Here is a 23,404-nt window from a genome sequence, read left to right on the forward strand (position 1 = left end):
CTCACCGTTCGTGTGATTTTCCCCTTATTCTCTTATGGCCTAGCTTAGCCTTTGCCTGACCTGACATTTCATATATTCTTCGCGTGCGCATTTCTTCTCAAGGTACTGTTCGCATGCCCATTGAGTTTTTGAGGAAATGTCTGCTATCGTTACAGCTATCGGTTTGGGAGGCTCCAGGTGGGCTGGGAAGGGGAACGAAACCTGAACATGATTTCTTCAGGTTGAGAGGAGGATGGCACAGAAAAGATGAGTGCATTTTACTTTCATTGGTATATTTAAAGGAGTATAATATGGCGGTTAGTTCCATATTTTTGTTTCAATAATAGCATATGCTACCACTCTCGACACATAATTTATACGGGCTATACATTCCACTCATAACCGTGCTCCGTTCCCACTTGGGGTTTGTCTATCAATTTCAAATTTCCAGTGTGTACAGTGTGCTATTGAATGCCAAAATCATCATAAATTTGCGGTACCCGATCCGCTCAATGCCCAACAGCAGACAGCTTCTATCGGAGTGGGACTCCCATTGTTCATAACATATACAGGTCTCCAAGACAGGTAACTAATGGCTTTAAGAGGTTGGTCTTAAATATGTCCTAGATCCCTTCTCCACTGCTTCCACTCTGACGACAACAATTTTTTGCATTTGTGCATAAAAGTTACGAAGAATATCGCCACTAAAAAGCTCTCACATGAATTTAAAATAAATAAATAAAATAAAATAAATAAAAAATTTAACTTCCAGTCCAGTAACAAGAAGAATCAGGAGATAATCGACCAGCCATGACGCTGCAACTCCATACCCTTTGAATCCCATGTGGCGGAAGTTGCCTTGACTGGAACGTGTATGTTCCATATAGCCCGGGTCATCCATTGAGAAGATTGGTATGACATATAGGCTGTTGAATCAGAAGATTACCATTTAATAATGGGTACGGAAAGTTTTCCAACCTTTTCGCGGAAATCTAGATGTGCGTGAATGGGTATAACAGGGGCTGGAGGGTAGATCGTGGTTTTAGAACGAGGGTGATTATTACTGCGTCCAGGAGAAGTTATATAGCTCTATGGTGAGGGGTGGGAAGACTGGATGTGATTTATTGTATTCGGGTTCTAGCTACAGTGGGACTTAATGGATATGCCACGGTGGCTTCTCCGTACACTGCACTGACCTCGTGCAGAGCAGCTGGGATACCTAAGAGTGAGAGATGGGTAAGTTGTGAGAATTTGAGCTAGACATGTTGTATGCGACGATTTTCCATCCAGATCGTATGTATGTTGGCTGGTGCTTGAATTATACGTGTGGTTTATTTACGTTGTAAACTTTCTCTATGCATGCAAAGTTCCAAGGAACAGTTAACAATTCCAAATTCTTAAAACGTACAAAAGGATAGACGCCCAAGGATAATATTCCTTTTCTTTATTTTTTGTTTGAAAATTTAGATTTGTATGACAAACAGGGAATAAAAAACATAGATAAAAAAAATGCCACTTCTTTCCATTCATTAACAAATCTATACCTGTGAAAGATTCTCATATGCTTCTGGGAACCGCTTCATGTTTTCCTCAATATTACCCTTATTTCTCAAGAATTGGACGTAAGCACCATCAATCTTAACACGGCCCTCCTGTTTGAGACGGACGTACTCCTCCCGTCTGAGAGGGGTGAAGCCCCAGTTCTTGCTGACAATGATCTTCTGGCGACCGGGGAACTTGTACATGGAGCGTCGCAGGGCCTCGACAGCGGTGGCACGGTGGGCATCACGGGTACGAACGCTAAGAAGGATCTGGCCGATGTTGACACGGGCAACTGTGCCGTTAGGCTTACCAAAGGCACCGCGCATACCGGTTTGGAGCCTATCGGCTCCAGCACATGACAACATCTTGTTGATACGGACGACGTGGTATGGGTGGGCACGGACGCGGAGGTGGAAACCTTCCTTACCGGCGATCTTGACGAGGTATCTATATTTGTGATACAATTGTCAGCAAATGGAACTAGGTGGGTATAATAGATGTCCATTGGAGTGGCGAGGCGTACTTGTTTGCACAGATACGGGCAGCTTCGAGAGCTTCAGAGCTCAACTGTTCGTACTCGTTGGACACCATGTGCACACACAGAGGGAACTCATCGACATTGGCCTTCTTGCGACCGAGATCGAAGATACGGATCTTCGCATCGGGAACACCGCGGTTGAAGCGGGATTTGGGGTATGGCTAAAATGGATGATGAATATTAGTGCGACATATAAAAACGATTCCCATGTTTCTCATTTTCATTAACAATTTCGTTCGCCACATCGCATCGCATTCAACAAACAAATATCTCATCGCTACGAGCTGGTAATGCAGAAGCAATTTCAACAGAACCCGTTGGCGACCAGTTCTCTCGGTTGGCGGCGAAGTTTCGCCATTCTCCCACAACAATGTGTCCGTCGAAAATCAAAAGGGATAAATGAAAAAAAACAGAACAGAAGTAACATCGTACCTTATTCTTGCAGTAACGGTAACATCTGGCTGGACGACGGGCCATTTTGTCGGATAGTCGATGGTGATGACAGCAACTCCTGCGAACCGGATGATGTATGTTGAAGATGTCGTCGTCGTCGTCGTGGATTGCTTTTTAAAGACTTGGAGGTTTGCCCTTTTTGATTTCCAAGCATCGCGGCTAGTGAGATCATGTGATAAACCCTAAACCCTAACATCTGTTTTTGGAATTTAGATTAATAATCCATCCACTATGAGTCACATGACATCAATTTTCTGTGGACATGGTATCGACAATGGGATTCCTGGAAACCATTCCAACAAGACATTGGCCAGGAACTTTTTCCTCCGCCTCTTTTCCGCCAGCAAATATGCTCCCAGGTCCTGCCTTTGGGAGACAAAATCGTATAAGGGACAGGAGAGTTAGCATTCAAGCTCGAGACTGGTAGATAGATGCCAGATGCCCAAATCTATCTGGATCCCATGGACCAATGGCCGCATTTTACGAACAGTGGTAGTTAACGCGGGAGGCAAGCTCCCGGTTCAAATATCTCAATGTTCATACATTCATACAGGCACATACCAACGTCTAACTGATAAAGATCAATCTCTCTCCCAATTTCCTCCTCCAAAGTTCCCTGGGACAACCACTGGTTACCTGTGCCTAAACGAGTATCTGGAGAAAGCAAACCGGTAATCAACCAGGGCATGACTAGGCGCACTTAGGGCTTCCCACCTTTGGGTAGCCACATGGATTTTAGTACGATTGATTGGTATTGAGCGCATAACAATCTTTCACTGGAAAAGAATTTTCAACATAAAAGACGACAAAATCGATGCACGATGAGGTGCAGATAAGGAGATTTGAAAAGAGTATTATCATTAAAAACCTGATAGCCCGATACAAAAGACCCAGAACCACTCAAATCCTGATACAAACGTGCAAGCGGGGTCATATCGTTTGTTTTCTAGAAAGCATGCGTAACGCCGCGAGTTCTTCCAACGTTGGGATTAGCGCTACTAGTGAACAGGACTCCAGCAGCTATTTCTCAATGAAGCAACTTCAATCTCTAGGATGTTTGTTCCTCATCCTTCATCAGCTTTATTATCGGCCCCCGTTTGGTGCAGTGGTATCCATTCGCAGGCTGTTTCTCTTTAGCCTCCAAATCAAGACGCATATCCGAGTGTTTGACGCTAAAATCGGCACCACATGCTACTCGGACATTGGGGCTCAACCATCGGTGTAAACTATACGCAGCACGCTTCGCCCGAATCCATTCTTTTTCCACACACCAACAATAATTCAGAAAAGGGTCTCAAGAATAAAACTGAGAAGGAAATTTATGAGCTTCGGACAAAGCTTGTGGGACACATGTTTTCTATGCAATCGTCCTTAATGGCGTGAGAAATGGGTCCTTGCTAGATTTCAAGGGGCCTGGCTGGTGGCCATTCACTTCAAATGCTTTAGCCTCAAATGACTCGTGAAAAATGGGTCATGACCCACCAACCCACAGCGACTCTTGTCCGAGAACCTAGGGACACCAGGTTACCAGGGATTAACGTATATCGTTCTCGGATCTTTGGGTTCAATGCTCCAGTTCCTGATCAGGTCCCGAGGACCTCCCTATTGCCTATCCTGGCCCTTGGGAGTTCATGACCGCATGGTGGCAATCTGATAATTGCAGGGACTACATTAATTCTTCGGCAACTTCTATTCTCCAATGATGTTTCTTTTTTCTGTCCACCCCCCCTCTCCCCCCCAGTTTCTCTATATTTACTCGGCTGTGCCTATGCTTCTAGATGGAATGAACAACAGCTTAAGTTGCCCCGCTAGGCCCGGATGCCGAGGAGAAAATTGGAGCATGCCCAGCATCTTGCCCGATGGCCAACTGTTGATGCGGATCTATCCAGATACATATCAGAAACCCCCCCTTCTCTCGCTGGCATCAGGTAACTTTCTTTTACTTCCATCTCTCCCTTTCGATCGGATTAATTGGCTCAGACCTTATGCGACAAGCTGTTCCCTGACTGCTGGTTTTGAACCAGTGGAATTAGTCCAGTGATCGCCGGTTTGTTATTAATGCTGATCTTATTATTTATCATATCATAAACTCTACCAACTTGTTATTGATAAACTGCAAATCTGAAGCTGTGCTGGCTTCCATTGGCCCTGGTGGCCTCGGCCGCCTTGGCCACATCTGCAAAGTCTGGCGTTGAAATACGAGCAGATTCGATTGCCGATTTGCCAAAATGCGCCGTAGGTTTCTCAATTTCGGTCACTCTGCGATGAGACGTGATGTTTCCGTCAGGATTTCCAACCCTACGTACATTTCCTAACAATCAAAAATATCATAGACGCGATGTTTGAAGCAACTGGCACCAGAATTCCCGTGCTTGGCTCAAGACCCAACATGTATTTGCTCGAACGCCAATTTAACATCTGTTTTCGAAAACTGCATTATGGGTCACTGCACAATTAAAGAATCTCTCAGTAAGAGCCCACGCGATGCTGATACTGCAGCGAATTTCCGTTAGAGTGGCTGCTGACCATGAAATAAAGCGGCGAAACGTATTTCGGAGAAGAGTTGCGGACACCCTGAACGGGATAGGACGTCTTTGATTTTAATCAGTGGAGTGGTGGGATTTGCTGTTTCATTTACTGCATTTCTTCTACGCATGATATCGAAGTTGCCGTACTTCGGTGGACAGTTTCACTCAGATGACTGGGCCATTTCTGTCTCCATGGTGAGGCTTTCAACCGATCGGCTCAAATCCATCCTCTCCAACAATCTACTTACGATTCATTAGGTTTTCGGGATACCTCTAGGCATTTTAGCAGTTACTCGTAAGTACCTGCTTGTCATCAGCAATGGAGTTTCCATTATAACTTGGACGCCATTCTAAAATTCTGTAGTTGCCAATGCCGGTCTGGGGAAAGATATATGGAATGTTCCCTTCGATGATATTACTTATATCCTTAAGGTGTGCCGTTCCACTACATGTCTTGCCAACCCAGTGAAAGTATGGTCTTTACTAACAATCTCCCCCGTTACCATGAATCGTATAGATATATTACGTACAAGAAGTAATGTACTTTGCGACAATAAACATAACGAAAGTATCCATATTATTTTTCTACCTGCGGATCTTCCCTTATCAAAATTTCAGAATCGCGAGTTGGATTGCGATGGGCATCACCATTGCATATTGTCTTGCTCTCATTCTTGCAGCATTGTTTCAGTGCACCCCAGTCGACATGGCCTGGAAGAATTGGGACGGCGAACATCAATCTGCCAGGTGCAGCAACATCAATCTGATCAGCTGGATAAGCGCGGCTGTAAATATTGTTTTAGACGTTGTGATTATCGCAATGCCAGCTTGGGAGTTATTTGGATTGTCTCTATCGATGAAGAAGAAGCTCCAAATTCTACTCATGTTTGGTGTTGGATTTTTGTTAGTTTCCCTACTGTCCTCCCCCTTTTTACAGACAACAACAGAAACATTTGAGGCCCCTATCTAACCACCAAAAACACCTACCAGCGTCACAATCGTCAGCACTATCCGCCTTCAAGCTTTGCTCCAATTCGGGAATTCCCGGAACATAACCTGTAGGTCCCCAAATCCCCTCACAATATACTACCCCTTTTTCTAGCGCCCCCTTCTTACTTGACATCTCACAGGGGATCACGTTCCCGCTGGCTACTGGAGCACGATTGAAGGTCATGCCAGCATATTATGTGCTTGCATGCCGGCCATCCGCGCTCTGCTTCGCAAAATCTTCCCATCACTATTCGGTGACCGAACTGGCGCCTCGTCTAATGGCACCAGGGGTGCGCGTAATAACGGTGGGAATTACATTGTTAATAATGGTGGAGGCAGAGTATTTTCTTCAAACGCAGCTGGACCGCAGTCACCATGCTCTCCGGATGTGAGGAGTTCGCTTGGGAAGGATGGACAGGTATTTTCCGAATCAGATATATTTCCGCTGGTCGAGAGGGGAGATTTAGGGCCTGAACTTGGGTTTGGGAGTTATACGGTTATCAGGAGTGATAATAACAGATAACGGGTTTCCATCTTTCGTTTCTCCTACACTATAGACTCCATTTCTATGAATACACATTTTAAATAAGTTCTATAAGTTCTCACTTTGTGATTTTGACTTGACGGATTTTCCATCAGTTCAGGTACAATTGAACTAGGAAAATTGAAACGTAGCTAAGCGACTGCCTGCCATCCATTGAAGTGATTTCAAGTATGGGCATAGCCATTAGAATCCTTTTGCATTCTGTGATAATTCCCATGGTATCTTTTAGTGTTTTATTATCTCATGTCCGGTTCTACGCTTAGGTAGCTTATACAGTACATACATGGATAAGACCAGATCGAGGAGATGAGAAAGTAGCTGCAAAGACCACTATCTATCTCCAACATGCCACCAACATCAAACACTAAGACCAACCGGTCACACGGTACACTACCACTTCCAGTAGCAAGAAGAAGCAGGGAAAAAAACACTATCCTCAATTCAAACGCCCCTCCCCATCCCTTAATGAGATTTCCATTCAAGCAGCAGTGCCAGAGAGGATATCGGAGTCACCGGCATCCAAGATGGCCATGGTGGAGCATCTGAAGAGCTTTCCGCAGGCGGTTCCAAGCTCAATCTGTAAAATATGAAAAGAATTCCATAATTCCCGACCCCGTCCCGTTGGGGGGAGTACGGAGATAAAAAGGATGAAGTATAGTCAGCGTGTGATCGATACCCTCCGAAGCTTTGTTGTTAGGGGATACATGTTAAAGCTTCTTCGCTGGGTAGACATGCTACATTTTTTTTTCCATGGTCCGGCTCAGAGCTCGAGCTCCACTCATTCAACCCAGTAGTCTTTTGGGCTCATTGAGCCTGACGCCAGTTGTCGTGTTGGCAGCAATGAATTTGGAGCTTGTAAGTGGAGCCGAGCCGAACCGGTCGATGTAGCATGCAGGGGAATGTATGAGACGAGAAAAGAAGGGGAGGGGGGTGGGTTTGGGAAGAGTTAGCTTACGTTGTTTCCGGAGAAGTGGTGGACGCTGGTCTTGGAAAGCATGGAGTAGTCTAAATGAGTCGAAAAAGATATAATTAGCATCATCGCTACTTCGCATCTCATCATACATACTCATCGAGAATAGATGAGAAGAAAAATGGTGGGTATATTCTTACATTCAAGTTCACTCTTGCGGAGGGGAGGAGTGTTGCCGGCAATAATGACGAGCTTGGCTTTGCCGGAGCGGAGGGCCTTGAGGGTAGACTTGTAGCCAAGTGTGACTATATTGGATTATGAATCAATCAGTCCCGGCTCTTGGTCACGTTCGAAATCCCAAAGGGGTTGAATTTGGCTTTTTTTTTTTTTAAGAAAAAGTTATATTCATGTTGGACTCACCCTTGCCAGACTTCATCACAAGCGCAAGGCGCGAGTTGATGTTCTCGGCGCTCTTCTTAGCCTTCTTTGGTGCCATCTTAACGCGATTAGAATGTCAAAAGACTTTCTAAGTGTGTTCAATTAAAATTTGTGAGTTTTGCGCTCCGGCACGGAATGGATGTTGCTATATCGAAGAGGTATGTTCGCTTGGTCCAGCGAAATTTGGGGCGTATTTGTTGTGCGGGAAGCGGAACGAGGGAAAATATTTTTCCGGTTTATCTAACGTAGTTAACAAAAATGTGATTGATTATGTAATCATACCCAGTTCCAAAAGTTAACAACGGAGTAATACGACTCTCTGAGGATTTGATACTGGGATGCAGGTGATTTTGATGTGAACGTGTAGTTAAAGTATTGTATATTATCCAGGGTATACACTACATTGAATGCCACTTAACTATCAGCGAGGTCGAACGCCTATTGAATCGCTTGCAGCGTCAAACCTCAAACATCTAGCCCTTCCTAGGCAAAAGAAATTCCATTGTGCTCGACGGTTTGTAATATATAACCAAAATCCAAATAAAGAAAGCTTGAAATGGTATACAATCCTTGTCACCGTTGCCGTTTTGATCAGTTGGTATATCAGTGCTGGCGGGTATACCAAAAGGAGTCAAACACTGAATGCGTGGAGAGAATAGTTTTGCTTGTAGGGAAAGGGCTGGTATAATTTGCTGCGTTATGTATTTCTAATGGAAAGCTGGGCTTATCCTGAGCTCAAGCCGGAATCATGTAAGGTCGTCAAGTGGCTGAACTGCTTTGGCATTGTGACCACAGCAGCATAGCCATCCATCAGCGCTTGTCGATCTAATACAAGATCTCGGGGACTGCACCAAACGAGCCGCAACGTAGGGGCGGTCGGGAGACGAAACAGAGGGTAAATGTCCACTCCACCAACAAAAGTCAATAATAATATCACAGTGAACAACCCTTTGTGCATAGGGAGGAAAAAGTATCCGTATTGTCATAACTTTCAAGCTATAGCCGAAACAAAAGCATATGATAGTGGCGAAAGAGCTTCATAGAGTAAAGAGAGGGATTTGACATGAATAGTAGAACAGGGGCAAGCGAAAACATGGTAGAAACGATCAAAGAGCCTTAGTCACGTATCAGAAAAAAGTGGGATGGTGAGAGAAGAGCTGGATACCCTGTTGATTAATAGACAAGCTGTCCAAGACGTTCTGGGCCGGGCCAACCACAAAGACCCAGAAGGAAAACAAAAGGGTATCTCCGGACTTCTCCAAAGAGCAAAACTATCTGTCTAGCCTTGTTGGGGACAGAAATAATAGTTCAATGTTGGAAACCTGAAGGAAAGCCAAGAACGGGGGAGAATAAACCACCCCTATGCGCTTTGGAAACAAAACACTATTAACTCCGCGGCACCGCAGTTTGCTATCTGCTGTTTGCAGTCCACCAAATATACCGGCTGCCCATGTTCCATAACCCATGCATCATCCATGCATAGATATCTGTATTGATCGTCTCGTCGTGTTGTTGGAGATCAACTGCCAACGGAAGCCTTCGGGAAGTTCCATCAACGAAGACTGGCTTAGTCATCTATTCTTCTAGCTCGGAACGGATCACGTGCTGCAGATTCAAATGTCCAAGGTAAAACGCGAGCACCGAAGCTGATTGGCTGATAATAAATAGCATAGTTCCAGAAAGGAATAGCGTGCCAAGGCTGGCTGCTGGGAGATTACTTGGTATTATTACCGCGTCATGATATTACATCCTGGACTTTGCGGGGGCTGTGTCACGATCCGTAACTGCTGTCAATTTGCTGTCGGTTCCGGTATCGAAGCGTAATGTACCGTGTCCAAACGGCGCATTGGATGAGGTCAGCATCCTGTCTGGGAAATTGGGCTCTACATGTAGATATAAACATGATAGAAGCAGACAACAACGACGTTTTTTTTTTTTTTTTTTATATAAATTTCACTCATCATTCACTATGCCCCTATGTACCTTTTGAGCTTTCACTCGGAAGAGTATCCTAATATTTTGCTTTTCCTGCTATTCTGAATTTGTCCTCGACCTATTGTCAGCTGCCACCCTTCGGGATACTTTGGGCATCAAGCTTGGCCAGCTCAGCTCACAGCCTCAATCAACCACTCGTTTCCTCTTCTTTGACAACGCAACCTCACTCGACTCTTTCAGCCTCGATAGCCACCATTTCAATCAGGCTAGTTTTGGCAGCCCATTTTTTCCCCATTTTTCTTTTCTTTTTTCTTTCAAGCACATGCGTGATTCGCGTCATTCTCTTTCCTTTACATAACCCAAGTCATGTCGAACTCATCAAAAAAGGCGTCTTTTGGTGGAGCCGGTCAAAGATCTTCAACCACAGACGCTACAGCAACTTCACCAAGCAGTCAAACCCCCCCACAGTCTCCGCACTCTTCGGTGAACGGCCTAGGTAGGTCCCCTTCTACGAGACAATCCCCCGGTCCCGTCTCCGCCCGAGCAGCGGCGCGTAAACCGGGCGCAGGTCGTTCGAATCTCAGCATGAGTTCGGTTCCCAGGCACCCTTCAAACCCCGCAGACGATGACGCGAGAGCTCAGAATGCTGCCATCATCGACGAGCTGAAAGAACAGGTTAAGAAAGCGGAAACCGTGTCAGATCAGTACCGGAAGCAGTTAGGTGTCTTGCAGTTGCGACTCGATGAAGCAGTTAGCGAACAGTCAAGACTAGAAGAGCAGGCACATGAAAAGGATGTCTCGTTAAATGCGCTTCAGGCGGAGGTCAAGGAGCTCACGAGGCAAATCCGCGACTTACAGCAAGCCCATGAGGCTGAACGAACTGGAATGGCTCAGGAGAAAGAGCAACAGGGAAAACGGGAGGGGGATTTGCAGTCAACCATCCAGCGCTTGAAAGAAACTATTGCGCAAAAGGAACTCCGCATGAACGTCGAGAATGATCGAAATCTCTCCCGATCTCGTAAGTTCTTCCTCTACTTGGATTTGATATGTAACAACCCCACGAATACTAACGCTTTATTAGCCAGCTTTCGGAAAAGAGCCTCAGCAGACATCGAAAATGGACAATTTGCGCCATCTTCGCAGCTCCAGCGCAGTCCTTCCCGCAACAACTCGAAGCTGATTTTACAGAAGGACAAACTCATCGAATCCCTGAGGCTCGAGTTAGCGGAAGCCCAGATCAAACTCGTCGAAATGGAAAATATGGGAGGTGGTCGCCACCATGAGTTAGAGCGGGAGCTTCTTGAAGCAAGGATGGCAAATGCCCGTCTGATGGAAGATAATGAGAGCTACCAGCTCCTTTTGAGTGAGAAAACGCTGAATGGAGATTTCTCCAAGGGAGATTTCATGCATGAGAACTACCAGGAAAACCAACAGGCGAGTAGCGGACTTGGATCACTTGCGGATGAACTTGACTCGGTTGGTGAAGGTGGAGATGTTGACTCTCGTCGACGACTCGAAGGAGAAATCAAAACCCTTAAGGATCAAAATAAGGCCTTGACCCTTTATATTGAAAGAATAATAGGACGCCTCCTCCAAACCGAGGGATTTGAACATATTTTAGACAAAAATGACAGTGAACGTCCTGGTTCGCTCACGGCCAGACATGCCAATGTCGACAAGGACCTGCCTCCCCCCTCCTGGAGAGAAGACCGAAGGTGCCGGACAGACATTGCTTCAACGGGCAAGATCCGTGGTGTCAGGCCAAAGCACCCGACCCAAGCCCAAGCAACGGACTGCAAGCAATCTCACGCAGTCAACAATCGACGAACCTCATATCGAGAGCCAGCCTACCATGAATGAGAATCCTGATACAGCACCAAGTATTCCCATAGGACGTTCCAGACACCGAAGGACACGATCGGACCAAGCGGATGGAGCCGCTGCTGCGGTCGTGGGTCAGATGTATCGTGGACCCCCGTCCAATGGCCCAATGAGTCCCGGAATTAGCCCTACATTCTCCTCGGGCCAAGGTGCGTTCTTCTCCAGCTCTAGCATGGCGGCAAAACGCTCCTCTGTCGCCGTTGGATCTGTTTCAAGCAGACGCGTGAGCACCTCGCCTAGCGTGAGGAGCGATCGCAGTGGTGAGGTAGCCTCAACAACCGAAAGCACATCCAGCCCCCCACTTTCAGGCCCGGGAATGAACAACTATACTGGCGCAGTAATGACGCAGAATAAATTGCGACCGTTGCGTCTTGTTCAGGAAAACAAGGAGCTGGAAGGAGGTGATGAGCAGGCTGCTGATGAGGAGGCACGTAAGAAGGCGAATCGCGGAAGCTGGATGTCCTGGTTCAATCGTCCTGGTCAAACGGAGCCTCTTCCTGGTGTTGCCTCGGCCACATGAACTGGCTTCAACCCCTTTCAAGCCGTTTACATCTTGCTTTCCCTTCGGTCTAGCACCTTTTTACGCCTCATGACCGTTGATTTTCTCTTTTCCATAGCTTCTTCCTTGATATCGTTGTGCATGTTGGATCTGCTCTAACGGCCAATTTTTATTATACAGACCAATTTGAGATAATGTGGAAGTCACAGGTTTTTGATTGCATGTATCATTTCTCTCACCACTTCTCCCGCTTTTGCATGTCCTTTGCTTCTAAGCTCCCAGTGTTGATATCTACATTACAGCATATATGGTTTAATTTCTTCCTGGCCAGATATTACTGCCAGTGTCCTATATGAATATTCCAGTTCATATGTTGGGGAGTCTCATGTCGTGGTTTAGGATAGATGTTGTTGGCGTTGCCCTCCCCTCCAATGACCCGTTCACGTTATATTTGCCTATAATCCCCCTAGTGAAGGTTTGGGTATTGCTGTTCTAGTGTCTTGCCTTTGAGTCTGGTATTGGATTATATATTCTCCTTTTTCTTTCTCACCCTTCCCTTCCCAACTCTTAGATATGAATTATTATTTATTATTGACGTACTTACTCTACGTTGCATTGTCGTCTAACTTTGATACGACCCTTAACCCCGTTGTTTTCTAGTCTATATATTCAGCGGAGAGAATATCTTACACTCTTTCCAATTTCCCCTGTAATCCTACGTTTTGAGACCTACTACAAATATCTTCGCTTGATATGTATCTTTTGAGAGGGTGGGAGGGAAATCTATAGTTTAAACATAAACAATCTTAACTGTCTCAAGGAGCAACGGCTTTCAGTGCTAGAATCCCATTTGATCTAACATTTGCAAATCATATACATATACACTAATGTGCCTATAAGGTATGCCAGATCTGGCATTTACCATAGAAACAATAATGGTTGTTAATAAATATGAGGACGTATGTAGGAGTCTACCAGACAGAAAAAGGGGCACCAAAGGTGGATTCTGCATCACGTGATATTTCGACAGCTCATCCGCAACAAAATTATCATCTGAACAATCGTAAACCAACGAATCCCCATTGAAAAAAGAGTAAAAAATACACAATATCACAACAGCCAAAATGCTGGCCCCAATGTCCCTTTTCTCCGTCAATGCGATCCTCATCATGTCCACGGACGACTCGTCCCGGATCTTCGCAAAATACTACTCCCCTCCACACCGTCCCGCTGGCACTTCAGCCAACTCAACAGACTACCCTGGCGCAAACCCATACCCCAACCTGAAGGACCAGAAGGCATTTGAGAAGGGCCTGCTTGAGAAAACAGTAAAGCAAACGAGCGATATCATTCTGTACGACAATCGGGTCGTGGTGTTCAAGATGGAGGGTGATGTGATGCTCTACGTCGTTGGCGCCGCGGAGGAGAATGAGGTGTTGCTGTATAATGTCGTCCTTGCCCTGAGGGATACGTTGAATATTTTGCTACGGTATGTGTGCGATTTTCAATTTTCAATTTTCAATTTTTTTTCGTGTTTTGGACAACTCCGTTTGTTTGGTCCGCGACAACTGATCATTTCAAACATGACTATCTATAGTGCCGGCGTCGACAAGCGCAGCATTATTGAAAACTACGACCTTGTTTCGCTGGCTATTGACGAGATTATTGATGATGGCATCTTTTTGGAAACGGATGCTGTTCACGTTGCCTCGCGTGTCAGCCGCGCTCCGGCGCAAGATATGCCAAATATGAAGGGAATTGATCTGTCGGAACAGGGCTTGTTAAATGCGTGGGAGTTTGGGAAGAGGCGGATTGCGGAGCAGTTGCGGCAGGGGCTGTGAAAATGTCAGGCTCCTTGTTATTTGATTTGGCAGTCATCTTTTTTTTGGTCTTCTTTTGTCTCAGCGGGTTCTATACGGCTGCGGGTTACGGCGTTCTGGTGTTATTTATTTTGATATTCGCTATATGCTTATAGAATAGATTTGTTTCTCTATTTGAATGTGTTATGAATCTATTATGCCCTTCTTTTTTATGGTGTTTCTACCCACATCAGATCAAGCAGTTTGGTGTTGATAGATTTAGCTCAGCATTGCAAGATTGGACCTAACAGAGGATTCAAATTATTTTTTGCATTTTCTACTGTTTCCCATGTACTTGGAGATCTATTAAATATATTGTTATTTTATTCAATTTTCGATGTAGTTGTTGTCGTGGTCTCAATTATGGCATAACTACCGACAAGCACCGCCCCACCTACGTCACTCTCCTACCTGGGTTTTTTTTTTTTTTTTGTGAAGACATATAATTAACATCCGGCCATCAAAAACCTGCGCAACAAGAGTCAGCCAGGGAACCATTCCCAAATCCTATAAAAATGAAGCAGAGATTCTCCTCTCTTGATGTTAAAGTGTGTTAAAGGTGTTCCTTTTAAATATACATGTTCAATACACTAACTAGAACAGGTCATATCACAGGAGCTCTCACGCGCTCTGGTCGGCTTGCGAATTTCCAACATATATGATCTATCTTCAGTAGGTAACCATTTACTCCCCTCTATAAGCATCTCCAAAGCTCCCTACTAATATAGATTACCACAGCGCATATGTCTCTTTAAACTTGCAAAACCAGACACACGGAAGCAACTCATCGTCGACATCGGGTTCAGGTGCCACCTTACAGAATACTCTCGGACGACTGCTGCTGCCCCCTCACCATTTATCAGCCGCCTGCGAAAGTTCCTGAAAACAAGGAGAGTGACAGCCGTGTCCCAACTGGGTACAGATAGGATCATTGATATTGCACTTAGCGATGGCAATTTCCATCTCCTCCTGGAGTTCTACGTCGGGGGTAATATCATCCTGACAGACAAAGACTACAAAATCGTTGCATTACATCGAATCGTGCATGGTGGTGGTGAGAGAGAAGAGGTTAGAGTTGGATTGCAATATGGTATTACCAACAAGCAGAATTATAATGGGGTGCCGCCGCTGTCTATTGAACGGTTACGGGAGACATTACAACGGGCGGAGGAGGCAGAAGGAGAGAGTGGTGCAGTAGAGGGTCCCGGAAGTAACAAGAGGGGGAAAAAAAGGCAAACGGAAGCACTAAAGCGGGCTATCTCGAGGGGATTCCCCGAATATCCCGCTCTTCTTCTAGATCATTCATTCCATGCGGCTGGTTTCGACGCTAATTTGGAACCGAAACAAGCACTGGAGGATAGTGAACTGATGAAACGGCTGATGCTTGTGCTTACGGAGGCGGAAAATGTTATTGCCAGACTGTCCACTTTGGAGGACACGCCGGGGTATATAATTTTGAAGGGAGAAAGTAAAACGGGAGAAGCGATCACAGAGGCTGATACTGATTCCCCCAAGCCAAAAAATATGCTGTATCACGATTTTCACCCCTTCAAGCCGAAGCAGTTTGAAAATGTGCCTGGCATGACAATTTTGACGTTTAATACGTTCAACAAAGCTGTGGACGAGTACTTCTCTTCTGTTGAGTCTCAAAAGCTTGAATACAGACTTACTGAACGTGAGGAAATCGCAAGGAGGAAACTGGAAGCTGCACAGAAAGACCAAGAAAACCGTGTTGGGGCACTGAAGGAAGTCCAGGAACTGCATGTCCGCAAGGCCCAGGCAATTGAAGCTAATTTGCTGCGTGTTGAGGAGGCGATCAATGCTGTCAACGGTCTGATAGCACAAGGGATGGACTGGGTAGAAATCGCCCGATTAATCGAGATGGAAAAAAGCCGCCAGAATCCTGTTGCTAAAGTTATAAAGTTGCCCTTGAAACTCTATGAGAATACGGTTACTCTACTATTGGGAGAGCCTACGGAAGATGAAGAACCGGCGGACGAGTCTGATGAGGAGGAAGAGGATTCTGAGAGTGGTGATGAGGATGGAGGTAATAAAGTGAAGTTGGAAAGGTCAAAGAAGGCGCAGCAGCAGCTACTTTCTATCGATATTGATCTTGGGATTTCGCCATGGGCGAACGCAAGACAGTATTATGAGCAAAGAAAGGCTGCTGCAGTAAAGGAAGAGAAGACGCTCAAATCAACCAAGAAGGCAATAAAGAGCACAGAAAAGAAGGTAACTACGGATTTGAAGCATGCATTGAAACAAGAGAAACCAATCCTGCGGCCTACAAGGACGCCATTTTGGTTTGAAAAGTTCATGTTTTTTGTGTCTTCGGATGGATATCTTGTCCTGGGGTGGGTGTTACATCTGATTCCGCGCTATTATAGAGTTCATTTGCCGTGCTAACAAATTAAGCAGTGGCCGAGACCTTCAGCAAACCGAAATACTCTACCGACGATATCTTAAAAAGGGGGATGTGTATGTACATGCTGACGTACAAGGAGCTACTCCTATCTTTGTCAAAAATAAACCTGGCACCCCAGATGCTCCTATTCCACCTGGAACTCTTTCTCAAGCAGGCAACCTTTGCGTAGCGACTTCGAGCGCGTGGGACTCTAAAGCTGTAATGGGCGCCTGGTGGGTGAATGCCGACCAGGTATCCAAAACCGCACCGTCAGGAGAATTCGTAGGAACTGGCGGCTTTGTGATTCGGGGCGAGAAACATCAGCTCCCTCCTGCTCAGCTTCTCCTTGGGTATGCTGTGATGTTTCAAATCAGCGAAGATAGTATCAAGAACCATACGAAGTTCAGAGTGCAGGATGAACCATCTATCGTGGAAATTGCGAAAGAGGTCCAGGCAAATGAAGTTTTACACTCAAAACAGGACTCAGAAGCCCCGGGAGCAGATGGCAATAAGGAGATAAGCCTTGCATCTGAAGAGCATGATAGTTCAGATGAGCAGGATGAGGAAACCGATAATCCATTGTTAACTGGCATGGAGTCTGAACCAGACGATTCCGGCGGCAATGAAAATAAGGGCGGTGATAATGGAGAAGAGAAACTACCATCTGATGACACTGATGATGAAAAGGAATACAATTCGGTAGTGACCAAAGAAACGGTGGTTCTAGAGTCGGGAGGGGATGAACCAATTACTCAACCTGAAGCTGATGTCTCTGAGCAGCAACCTGGCATCACCAAACGACAAGCTATTAAGCACCTGTCTGCCCGAGAAAGACGTCAATTGAAAAAGGGAGTCCTCATCGAACAAACTTCTGTCCGAGTTGCCGATGCCGAATCCCAATCAAGCTCTCCAACCCCATCTGTAGCACCATCAGTTACAACCACCACCAATACAAACACACTTAACTCTAACATCCGCGGCAAACGGGGTAAGAGCAAAAAGCTGGCAACCAAATACCAACACCAAGACGAAGAGGACCGGGAACTCGCTCTCCGCCTCCTCGGATCAGCACCGAAGCCGGATAAGTTACGTGAAGCCGCGAAGAACAAAGCGGAGCGACAGGCAGAGCTCGAGGCGCAAAAGCAACGTCGTCGAGAACAACATGATCGAGCAGCACAGGCTGAACGGGAACGTTACAAGGCACTGCAGCAACAAGGAGGCGACGGTGGTGAAACGCAGTTCGATGACACAGACACTGCGGCAGATTTATCTTGTCTTCCCTCTTTGGTCGGCACACCAGTCGTTGGCGACGAGGTCCTGGCGGCGATTCCTGTCTGTGCACCCTGGGCAGCGTTGGGGCATTATAAGTATCGCGCAAAGCTACAACCAGGGATTGTCAAGAAAGGAAAAGCTGTCAAAGAGATTTTGGGGAAGTGGATTTTTGATGCCACTGCTACTGTGAATGCTATGGAGAAAGATAGGAGAAGAGATATGGGGAAACTGCATGCTGATCCGTCTACTCTTGGAGACACCCGTGGGGACAAGGGTGAGGATGAAGTTCTGAATGGAGAAGAGGACAAGGCTTCCTTGAAGCAGCTTACTGCCATGGAGTTGGAACTTGTAAAGGGATGGAGGGATGCTGAGATCGTGAATATGATCCCCGTTGGAAAGGTTAAAATTATTTCCGGTGGTGGTGGTGGTGGTGAGAAATTGGGAAAAGGGAAAAGCGGGAAAGTCGGGGGAGGGAAAGGCGATGGAGGGAGGAGGCAAGGGAAAAGGAAGTAAGAGATAGAGGCAGAGTATTTTTTCTAAATTGTGTGATGTACAGATAGATGGATTGTCTAGTTCATGTATATACCAAGGAACCGAATTGCATCTCGATCTGGATAGCAGGCAAAACAAAAGGTCCTGGTCAGGAGATAAGTTCTCATAACTTTCTTCGTTATTGCCATATCGCTTCATAGCCCTGAACATACTGTATCAGGGGCATAATGAGCATAAGAGGGGGCTGAATGATATTACAGGTGAAGAAGCGCCACTGATGATTTAAGCAAGGAAGAAATGAAATCATTAACTAAAAATCTATATTTCCCCTTCTATCGAAGAGAAGCAAAATAGGAATCTATATCACCAGACCGAAAACAATTCAAAAGTAATCCGTCTTCGTCATCTAATTTCCTCCTCTGCCGCTTTTCGCAACCGATTCATGATCGCAGCCGCAAGATCCCCTTCTGTATCCGGGATGCCTTCAACATATATTACGGAGACATTTTCCTCATCTAAACCGCGTAAAGCAGAAAATAAGCCCCTTGCAATCGATTCTGTATCTCGACCAATGCTAACATCGAAGAGCTCAACGGGGGTAGCCAAGTTGAGTTCTGCGGAAGGGAGAAGCCGCAGGTGAATCTGTTGGTGAACTTCACTGGGTGGAGAGGCGAGGGGATCAGTTTGGGCATTGGATATGCTCGATGGCTCTGAACCAGTTGAGCCATCGTTTAGTCTATATTCAGGGGAACTAGGAATACCCAATCCCTTCTTCCAACATTTGGTCCTGACTATCCCTACACGAGGGAAAGAGGATGCAACGTCGCTACAGCCATGTTTCTCTTCACCAGTATCCCGTGCTAGATCCTGAAGCAGCCTGGTTTTGACCGCTTGAATACCCTTCCCCGCCTCAAACAGGACAACTTTCGCCTTCGGGGAATAATGCTTATACTTCATTCCGGGAGCCCGCGGTGCCTCTTTACCCTGCAATGCGCCATCTTTATACCCAACTCGCACGTCCTCCCATCCAGGGCACGCCCGTATCTCTTCAATACCAATACCTCCTGGACGGAGTATTGCTGGGGGGTGTAGAAGTCCGTCAACCACAGTACTTTCCACTCCAACTCCACAGGGACCTCCATCCAGGATAATATCAATACGTCCCTGCATATCAGTAAACACATGCTGAGCCGTGGTGGGAGATGGTTTTGTTGAGGCATTTGCAGACGGGGCTGCAAGTGGTCTATCCGTGAGATGTATGAGGAGTCTTGCAAGCGGAGAAGATGGCATTCGAGCGCCAAACGTAGTAAGTGTAGATGTAACCTCCGGTGCGAGAGGGGAAGGCGTTGGATTCGGTAATATGATAGTCAATGGGCCAGGCCAAAATTTGCTTATTAGAGGCTCGTATATGGGCGGGATGAGATTGGTTTCTTCTCTCTCCTGGTTTCCCGTCTTTCTCGAGTCGGAACTACCATGGTCAGGTCTTGATGAGTGCGATCGCAGGATGCGCTGTAATTGCTCCCGTGAGCTAACATGAACGATGAGGGGGTTGTCTGCCGGTCTTTGCTTGGCTTTGTATATGCCCTGAACAGCCGCGCTTCGTGTCGCATCCGCACCTAATCCGTACACAGTCTCCGTAGGGAATGCCACTGGTATATCGCTCATTCGCAGTGCTTCTGCGCTTTCAAGTAGAGCCTTAGCCTCCGGGTTCCCTCTCTCCAATTCTACAGTCCATTTTTCAACTACTTGTTTGGTAGTATCCTGCGCAGAAAAATTTAAACTGTGGACGGGCAAAACCCTTGTTATCCTCTTCCCTGTCTCCCCATTGCATTGATTCATGGTCTCCATCAACACATCATTCCGCGCTACCATAGCTGTGGGAACTCTTTGCGCAGTGAGGAGCCGGAGAGCGGGGAAGAGGCGATAGGAATTTATGGCAGCCGTTGTAGCAGACGCCTAAGGCTAAGCTTCGTCTTCTTGACGAACCACGGCGAAATATACTACGTAGCAGCGGGTCGTTCGGGCGTTTGATGCGCAAAATCGATACTAAGATACACACGCCTAGTTAGAACACTCCGCGATAATTCCAGACCAACCGCGCTCGTGGATGAGATCCATTGGATTGGAGACGGGGACATGGCCATGTTCCCATACGTACTATTTTTTGCAAAAGACAGTAGAATCCAAATTCAAATCAAGCCAATAAAGCTAGACAATTCTGAAATGTAATAGAAATATCATGAAACTGCGATCCCTGTCATGTAGTGTTGGTATCGGTTGTTGGGTAGTTATCCTTTAATGGTAGTATTTGTTCCGCGATTTTTTTTTCCTTTCTTCGATGACTCTTTCGATGACGTCGAACCACCAAGAGGCAAAATTATACTCCGTAAATATATAGTTAACAGTTACCCCACCATCGATCTACGAATCTCATACCAAGCAGTGTAAACAAGCACCGAAAAATTGTATATCATCTATGGATATGTTCATCTATGCTTACATATCGGGCTACTGTTGCTCTATGCACATACATGGCAATGTAAATGGCCATATTTCTTCGACATATCCAGTCGATATCGCATTACCTTATATAGAGGAGAGTAATTCCTCTATGTTCCGCGGTCACAAATCTCTAGGAATTCTCAGGGTATTATAATATAAAACTCAGAGCATGCGGTTCCTTACGAACATGAAAGCAGTGCGCAAACTAGTCGAAGATACGCTTCATGCGAGGAACAAAAACAATGGAGGACCATTTGAGAAGTGCTTTCGAGAGGTATTTTCACTCCTTAATTGTGATTAACAGAATATGAAACCCTAGTGGGACATAGCAAATCATAGCCACTGAGGGATGAATATTTGTCAACTCTCTCATTTGTGCAGCTTCATCATAACCGCAATACGACGAAAGTCTAGGACGTTGCCCGTAGAGATGAGACTAAAGCACTGAGTGGTCGAGGGATCATATAATCAGGTAAATAACTCGTTCGATAGTCGGGCATATCTTCTGGTTCACCACGAGAGGCAAAGAAAACGTCCACAAACATTTTCCGCATTCACCTCGTCAAACATTCTCCAGTTTGTAAACCTCATAACCAGGCTCCTCGTACGGATGAGCCTTAATCAGCGCCTTTACAGCTTCCTGCATTGTAGATCTTCCCAAGCAAAGAACCTCCACGCGCATTTCTTCCACAAACTCGAGCGCACCGACTTTACCAATGTTTGGATTCGCACCGTCTCCGGGGAGAAACTGGCCGGTGCCCGGAGACTGAAAACAGACCCGGCTGTATTTTCCTTGTGGGTACTGCCCAGCACCGGCATCGAAGACAGCATCTTTACAGGCTTCCACATGAGATAGCGGGGCGAAAAATATGAGTTTGAAACGGTCTTGATCCATGACAGGCGAAGAAACGTAGGACCGGATATGATGGGATTGGATGGAGCCTGCTGGGGAGAACAACGAGCGATGGGAAAGTGACGAGATCCTGACAGTGCGTCCTAGAGAGGCGAGGAGCATCCCCTTTCCTCCTTTCCACGCTTCCTCCTCTTTGCTTCTGCCCTTGCCGTTGAACAGCAGATAAAATTAGAAAAAAGAATAGGTGTGAATGTGTGTGTATTTGCAGTTGTTCTTGTGTTTGACCAGTCGTTGATGTCTGCGGACGATGACATAAGACGGTAATGCGCAGCCTCTGATTGGCCCATCGGTATACCTCCAAACTTCAACCCATACAGTTCGTTTCTTGCTGTGGTTAAGGATCTATCAACTTCCCCGTTCATTCCAACTTCCAATTGCCCGCCATTATTATCGAAGCCCTCAATTCTGAGGGGGCTGCTCAGGAACTGACCTTGTCGGTCCCTATACCGCCACCTATGGCTGCCAAACTGGTTCCCTTTTCTCTGAGGCAGCGCTGTGCCCTTTTCTCCTGCGTTTCAACACGGCAATGCCGCCCCTTCACTGTTGCAGCGCCCCTCCGGAGCGAAACACTAGCAGTTGTATGTCCAATTCCCTATGTACCGCTATCGTCATTCTTTGAAAATTATATGCTGATACGTATAATGGCCAATTAGCATCGAAACACACCCGAAAACAACCCCAACATCCCATTCAAATTCTCAGAACAGAACCTCAAACTTATTGATGAGATACTCCGGAGATATCCCCCGCAATATAAGAAAGCAGCAGTCATGCCAGTCCTAGATCTGGGCCAACGACAGCATGGTTTTACCAGCATCAGCGTTATGAATGAGGTCGCACGGTTGCTGGAGATGCCCCCAATGCGAGTCTATGAGGTTGCGACATTCTACACAATGTACAATCGGGAACCCGTAGGAAAATACTTCGTCCAGGTTTGCACAACGGTATGTTGCGGGCGCTTAAATTTTACGACTATTATTACCTAAATCATCAAAGTTCCATGGAGACTCCCCTTTGCTAACGCACCGGGTTATTTTGTCCCGTTTTCCTTAGACTCCATGCCAACTAGGTGGATGCGGCAGCGCCAAGGTCATGAAAGCTATCACAGATCACCTTGGAGTTTCCAACGGCCAAACCACCTCAGACAAACTATTCACTGTCCTCGAAGTCGAATGTTTGGGCGCCTGCGTGAATGCCCCCATGGTACAAATCAACGACGACTACTACGAGGACCTCACCCCAGAATCCGTGGTATCACTTCTAACCGCCCTGAAGCAAGCGGAAACCGACACTACCGTCAAGGTCCCTGCACCTGGCCCTCTCAGCGGCCGAAAATCATGTGAGAACAGTGCTGGCTTAACGAACTTGACGAATCCGTCGTGGAGTCCGGATCGGATGAGGAAGGATGGGGAACTCTAAAATTGAATAAAACATATAATAAAAATGGGAATGGGTATTTCAAGATGCAAGGAAACATAAAGTTTAAATTCTGGTTAATATGGGTGACACGTGTTAAAAAGGCGCTGCATCTTTAGTTTTCTCGCATGACGTCTGTATATTATGTAGCTTAGGGCGTCATAAGCTTTTTCTCCTACCTCCATTTTTAAATGCTCCTAGAAGCCCATGCAGCCTATATGGAATAAGTAACAAATTAGATCCCCAAACACAGCCAAAGCACATGAATCCCACAGGACATTTAGTACAGAACAACAAACTTATTAGTTA

General features: G+C 46.1%; 10 protein-coding genes across 10 annotated transcripts; 5 read left to right on the plus strand and 5 right to left on the minus strand.

The window, feature by feature from the left end:
• Window positions 1-1,517: 1,517 nt before the first annotated feature.
• Window positions 1,518-2,536, minus strand: PADG_03778 (60S ribosomal protein L10-A; the record flags this gene model as incomplete). Its single annotated transcript, XM_010761295.1, has 3 exons — window positions 1,518-1,968; window positions 2,045-2,220; window positions 2,492-2,536. 3 exons carry the CDS (start codon window positions 2,534-2,536, stop codon window positions 1,518-1,520), a joined length of 672 nt encoding a protein of 223 aa, XP_010759597.1.
• Window positions 2,537-2,758: 222 nt separating this feature from the next.
• On the minus strand, window positions 2,759-3,200 carry PADG_11658 (uncharacterized protein; the record flags this gene model as incomplete). The annotated part of the gene is made up of 2 exons (XM_010761587.1): window positions 2,759-2,874; window positions 3,074-3,200. The coding sequence occupies 2 exons, from the start codon at window positions 3,198-3,200 to the stop codon at window positions 2,759-2,761; spliced, it is 243 nt and encodes an 80-aa protein (XP_010759889.1).
• Window positions 3,201-3,964: 764 nt separating this feature from the next.
• On the plus strand, window positions 3,965-6,553 carry PADG_11659 (uncharacterized protein; the record flags this gene model as incomplete). Its single annotated transcript, XM_010761588.1, has 9 exons — window positions 3,965-4,051; window positions 4,640-4,747; window positions 4,846-4,981; window positions 5,051-5,235; window positions 5,299-5,335; window positions 5,405-5,472; window positions 5,558-5,943; window positions 6,031-6,098; window positions 6,171-6,553. 9 exons carry the CDS (start codon window positions 3,965-3,967, stop codon window positions 6,551-6,553), a joined length of 1,458 nt encoding a protein of 485 aa, XP_010759890.1.
• A 499-nt stretch (window positions 6,554-7,052) lies between these two features.
• PADG_03781 (60S ribosomal protein L30) lies at window positions 7,053-7,980 on the minus strand (the record flags this gene model as incomplete). Its single annotated transcript, XM_010761296.1, has 4 exons — window positions 7,053-7,151; window positions 7,530-7,579; window positions 7,685-7,789; window positions 7,905-7,980. 4 exons carry the CDS (start codon window positions 7,978-7,980, stop codon window positions 7,053-7,055), a joined length of 330 nt encoding a protein of 109 aa, XP_010759598.1.
• Window positions 7,981-10,223: 2,243 nt separating this feature from the next.
• Window positions 10,224-12,258, plus strand: PADG_03782 (uncharacterized protein; the record flags this gene model as incomplete). Its single annotated transcript, XM_010760877.1, has 3 exons — window positions 10,224-10,875; window positions 10,939-11,502; window positions 11,561-12,258. The coding sequence occupies 3 exons, from the start codon at window positions 10,224-10,226 to the stop codon at window positions 12,256-12,258; spliced, it is 1,914 nt and encodes a 637-aa protein (XP_010759179.1).
• Window positions 12,259-13,361: 1,103 nt separating this feature from the next.
• PADG_11660 (coatomer subunit zeta) lies at window positions 13,362-14,078 on the plus strand (the record flags this gene model as incomplete). The annotated part of the gene is made up of 2 exons (XM_010761589.1): window positions 13,362-13,726; window positions 13,835-14,078. 2 exons carry the CDS (start codon window positions 13,362-13,364, stop codon window positions 14,076-14,078), a joined length of 609 nt encoding a protein of 202 aa, XP_010759891.1.
• Window positions 14,079-14,611: 533 nt separating this feature from the next.
• PADG_11661 (uncharacterized protein) lies at window positions 14,612-18,285 on the plus strand (the record flags this gene model as incomplete). Its single annotated transcript, XM_010761590.1, has 4 exons — window positions 14,612-14,644; window positions 14,700-14,768; window positions 14,835-16,450; window positions 16,515-18,285. 4 exons carry the CDS (start codon window positions 14,612-14,614, stop codon window positions 18,283-18,285), a joined length of 3,489 nt encoding a protein of 1,162 aa, XP_010759892.1.
• A 381-nt stretch (window positions 18,286-18,666) lies between these two features.
• On the minus strand, window positions 18,667-20,136 carry PADG_03784 (Sua5/YciO/YrdC/YwlC family tRNA threonylcarbamoyl adenosine modification protein; the record flags this gene model as incomplete). The annotated part of the gene is made up of 1 exon (XM_010760878.1): window positions 18,667-20,136. The coding sequence occupies one exon, from the start codon at window positions 20,134-20,136 to the stop codon at window positions 18,667-18,669; it is 1,470 nt and encodes a 489-aa protein (XP_010759180.1).
• Window positions 20,137-21,328: 1,192 nt separating this feature from the next.
• PADG_03785 (uncharacterized protein) lies at window positions 21,329-21,661 on the minus strand (the record flags this gene model as incomplete). Its single annotated transcript, XM_010761297.1, has 1 exon — window positions 21,329-21,661. One exon carries the CDS (start codon window positions 21,659-21,661, stop codon window positions 21,329-21,331), a length of 333 nt encoding a protein of 110 aa, XP_010759599.1.
• Window positions 21,662-22,134: 473 nt separating this feature from the next.
• On the plus strand, window positions 22,135-23,098 carry PADG_03786 (uncharacterized protein; the record flags this gene model as incomplete). Its single annotated transcript, XM_010761298.1, has 3 exons — window positions 22,135-22,257; window positions 22,333-22,623; window positions 22,733-23,098. 3 exons carry the CDS (start codon window positions 22,135-22,137, stop codon window positions 23,096-23,098), a joined length of 780 nt encoding a protein of 259 aa, XP_010759600.1.
• Window positions 23,099-23,404: the final 306 nt, after the last annotated feature.

Source organism: Paracoccidioides brasiliensis, assembly GCF_000150735.1.
Source record: "Paracoccidioides brasiliensis Pb18 unplaced genomic scaffold supercont2.4, whole genome shotgun sequence".
NCBI classification, from domain to species: Eukaryota; Fungi; Ascomycota; class Eurotiomycetes; order Onygenales; family Ajellomycetaceae; genus Paracoccidioides; species Paracoccidioides brasiliensis.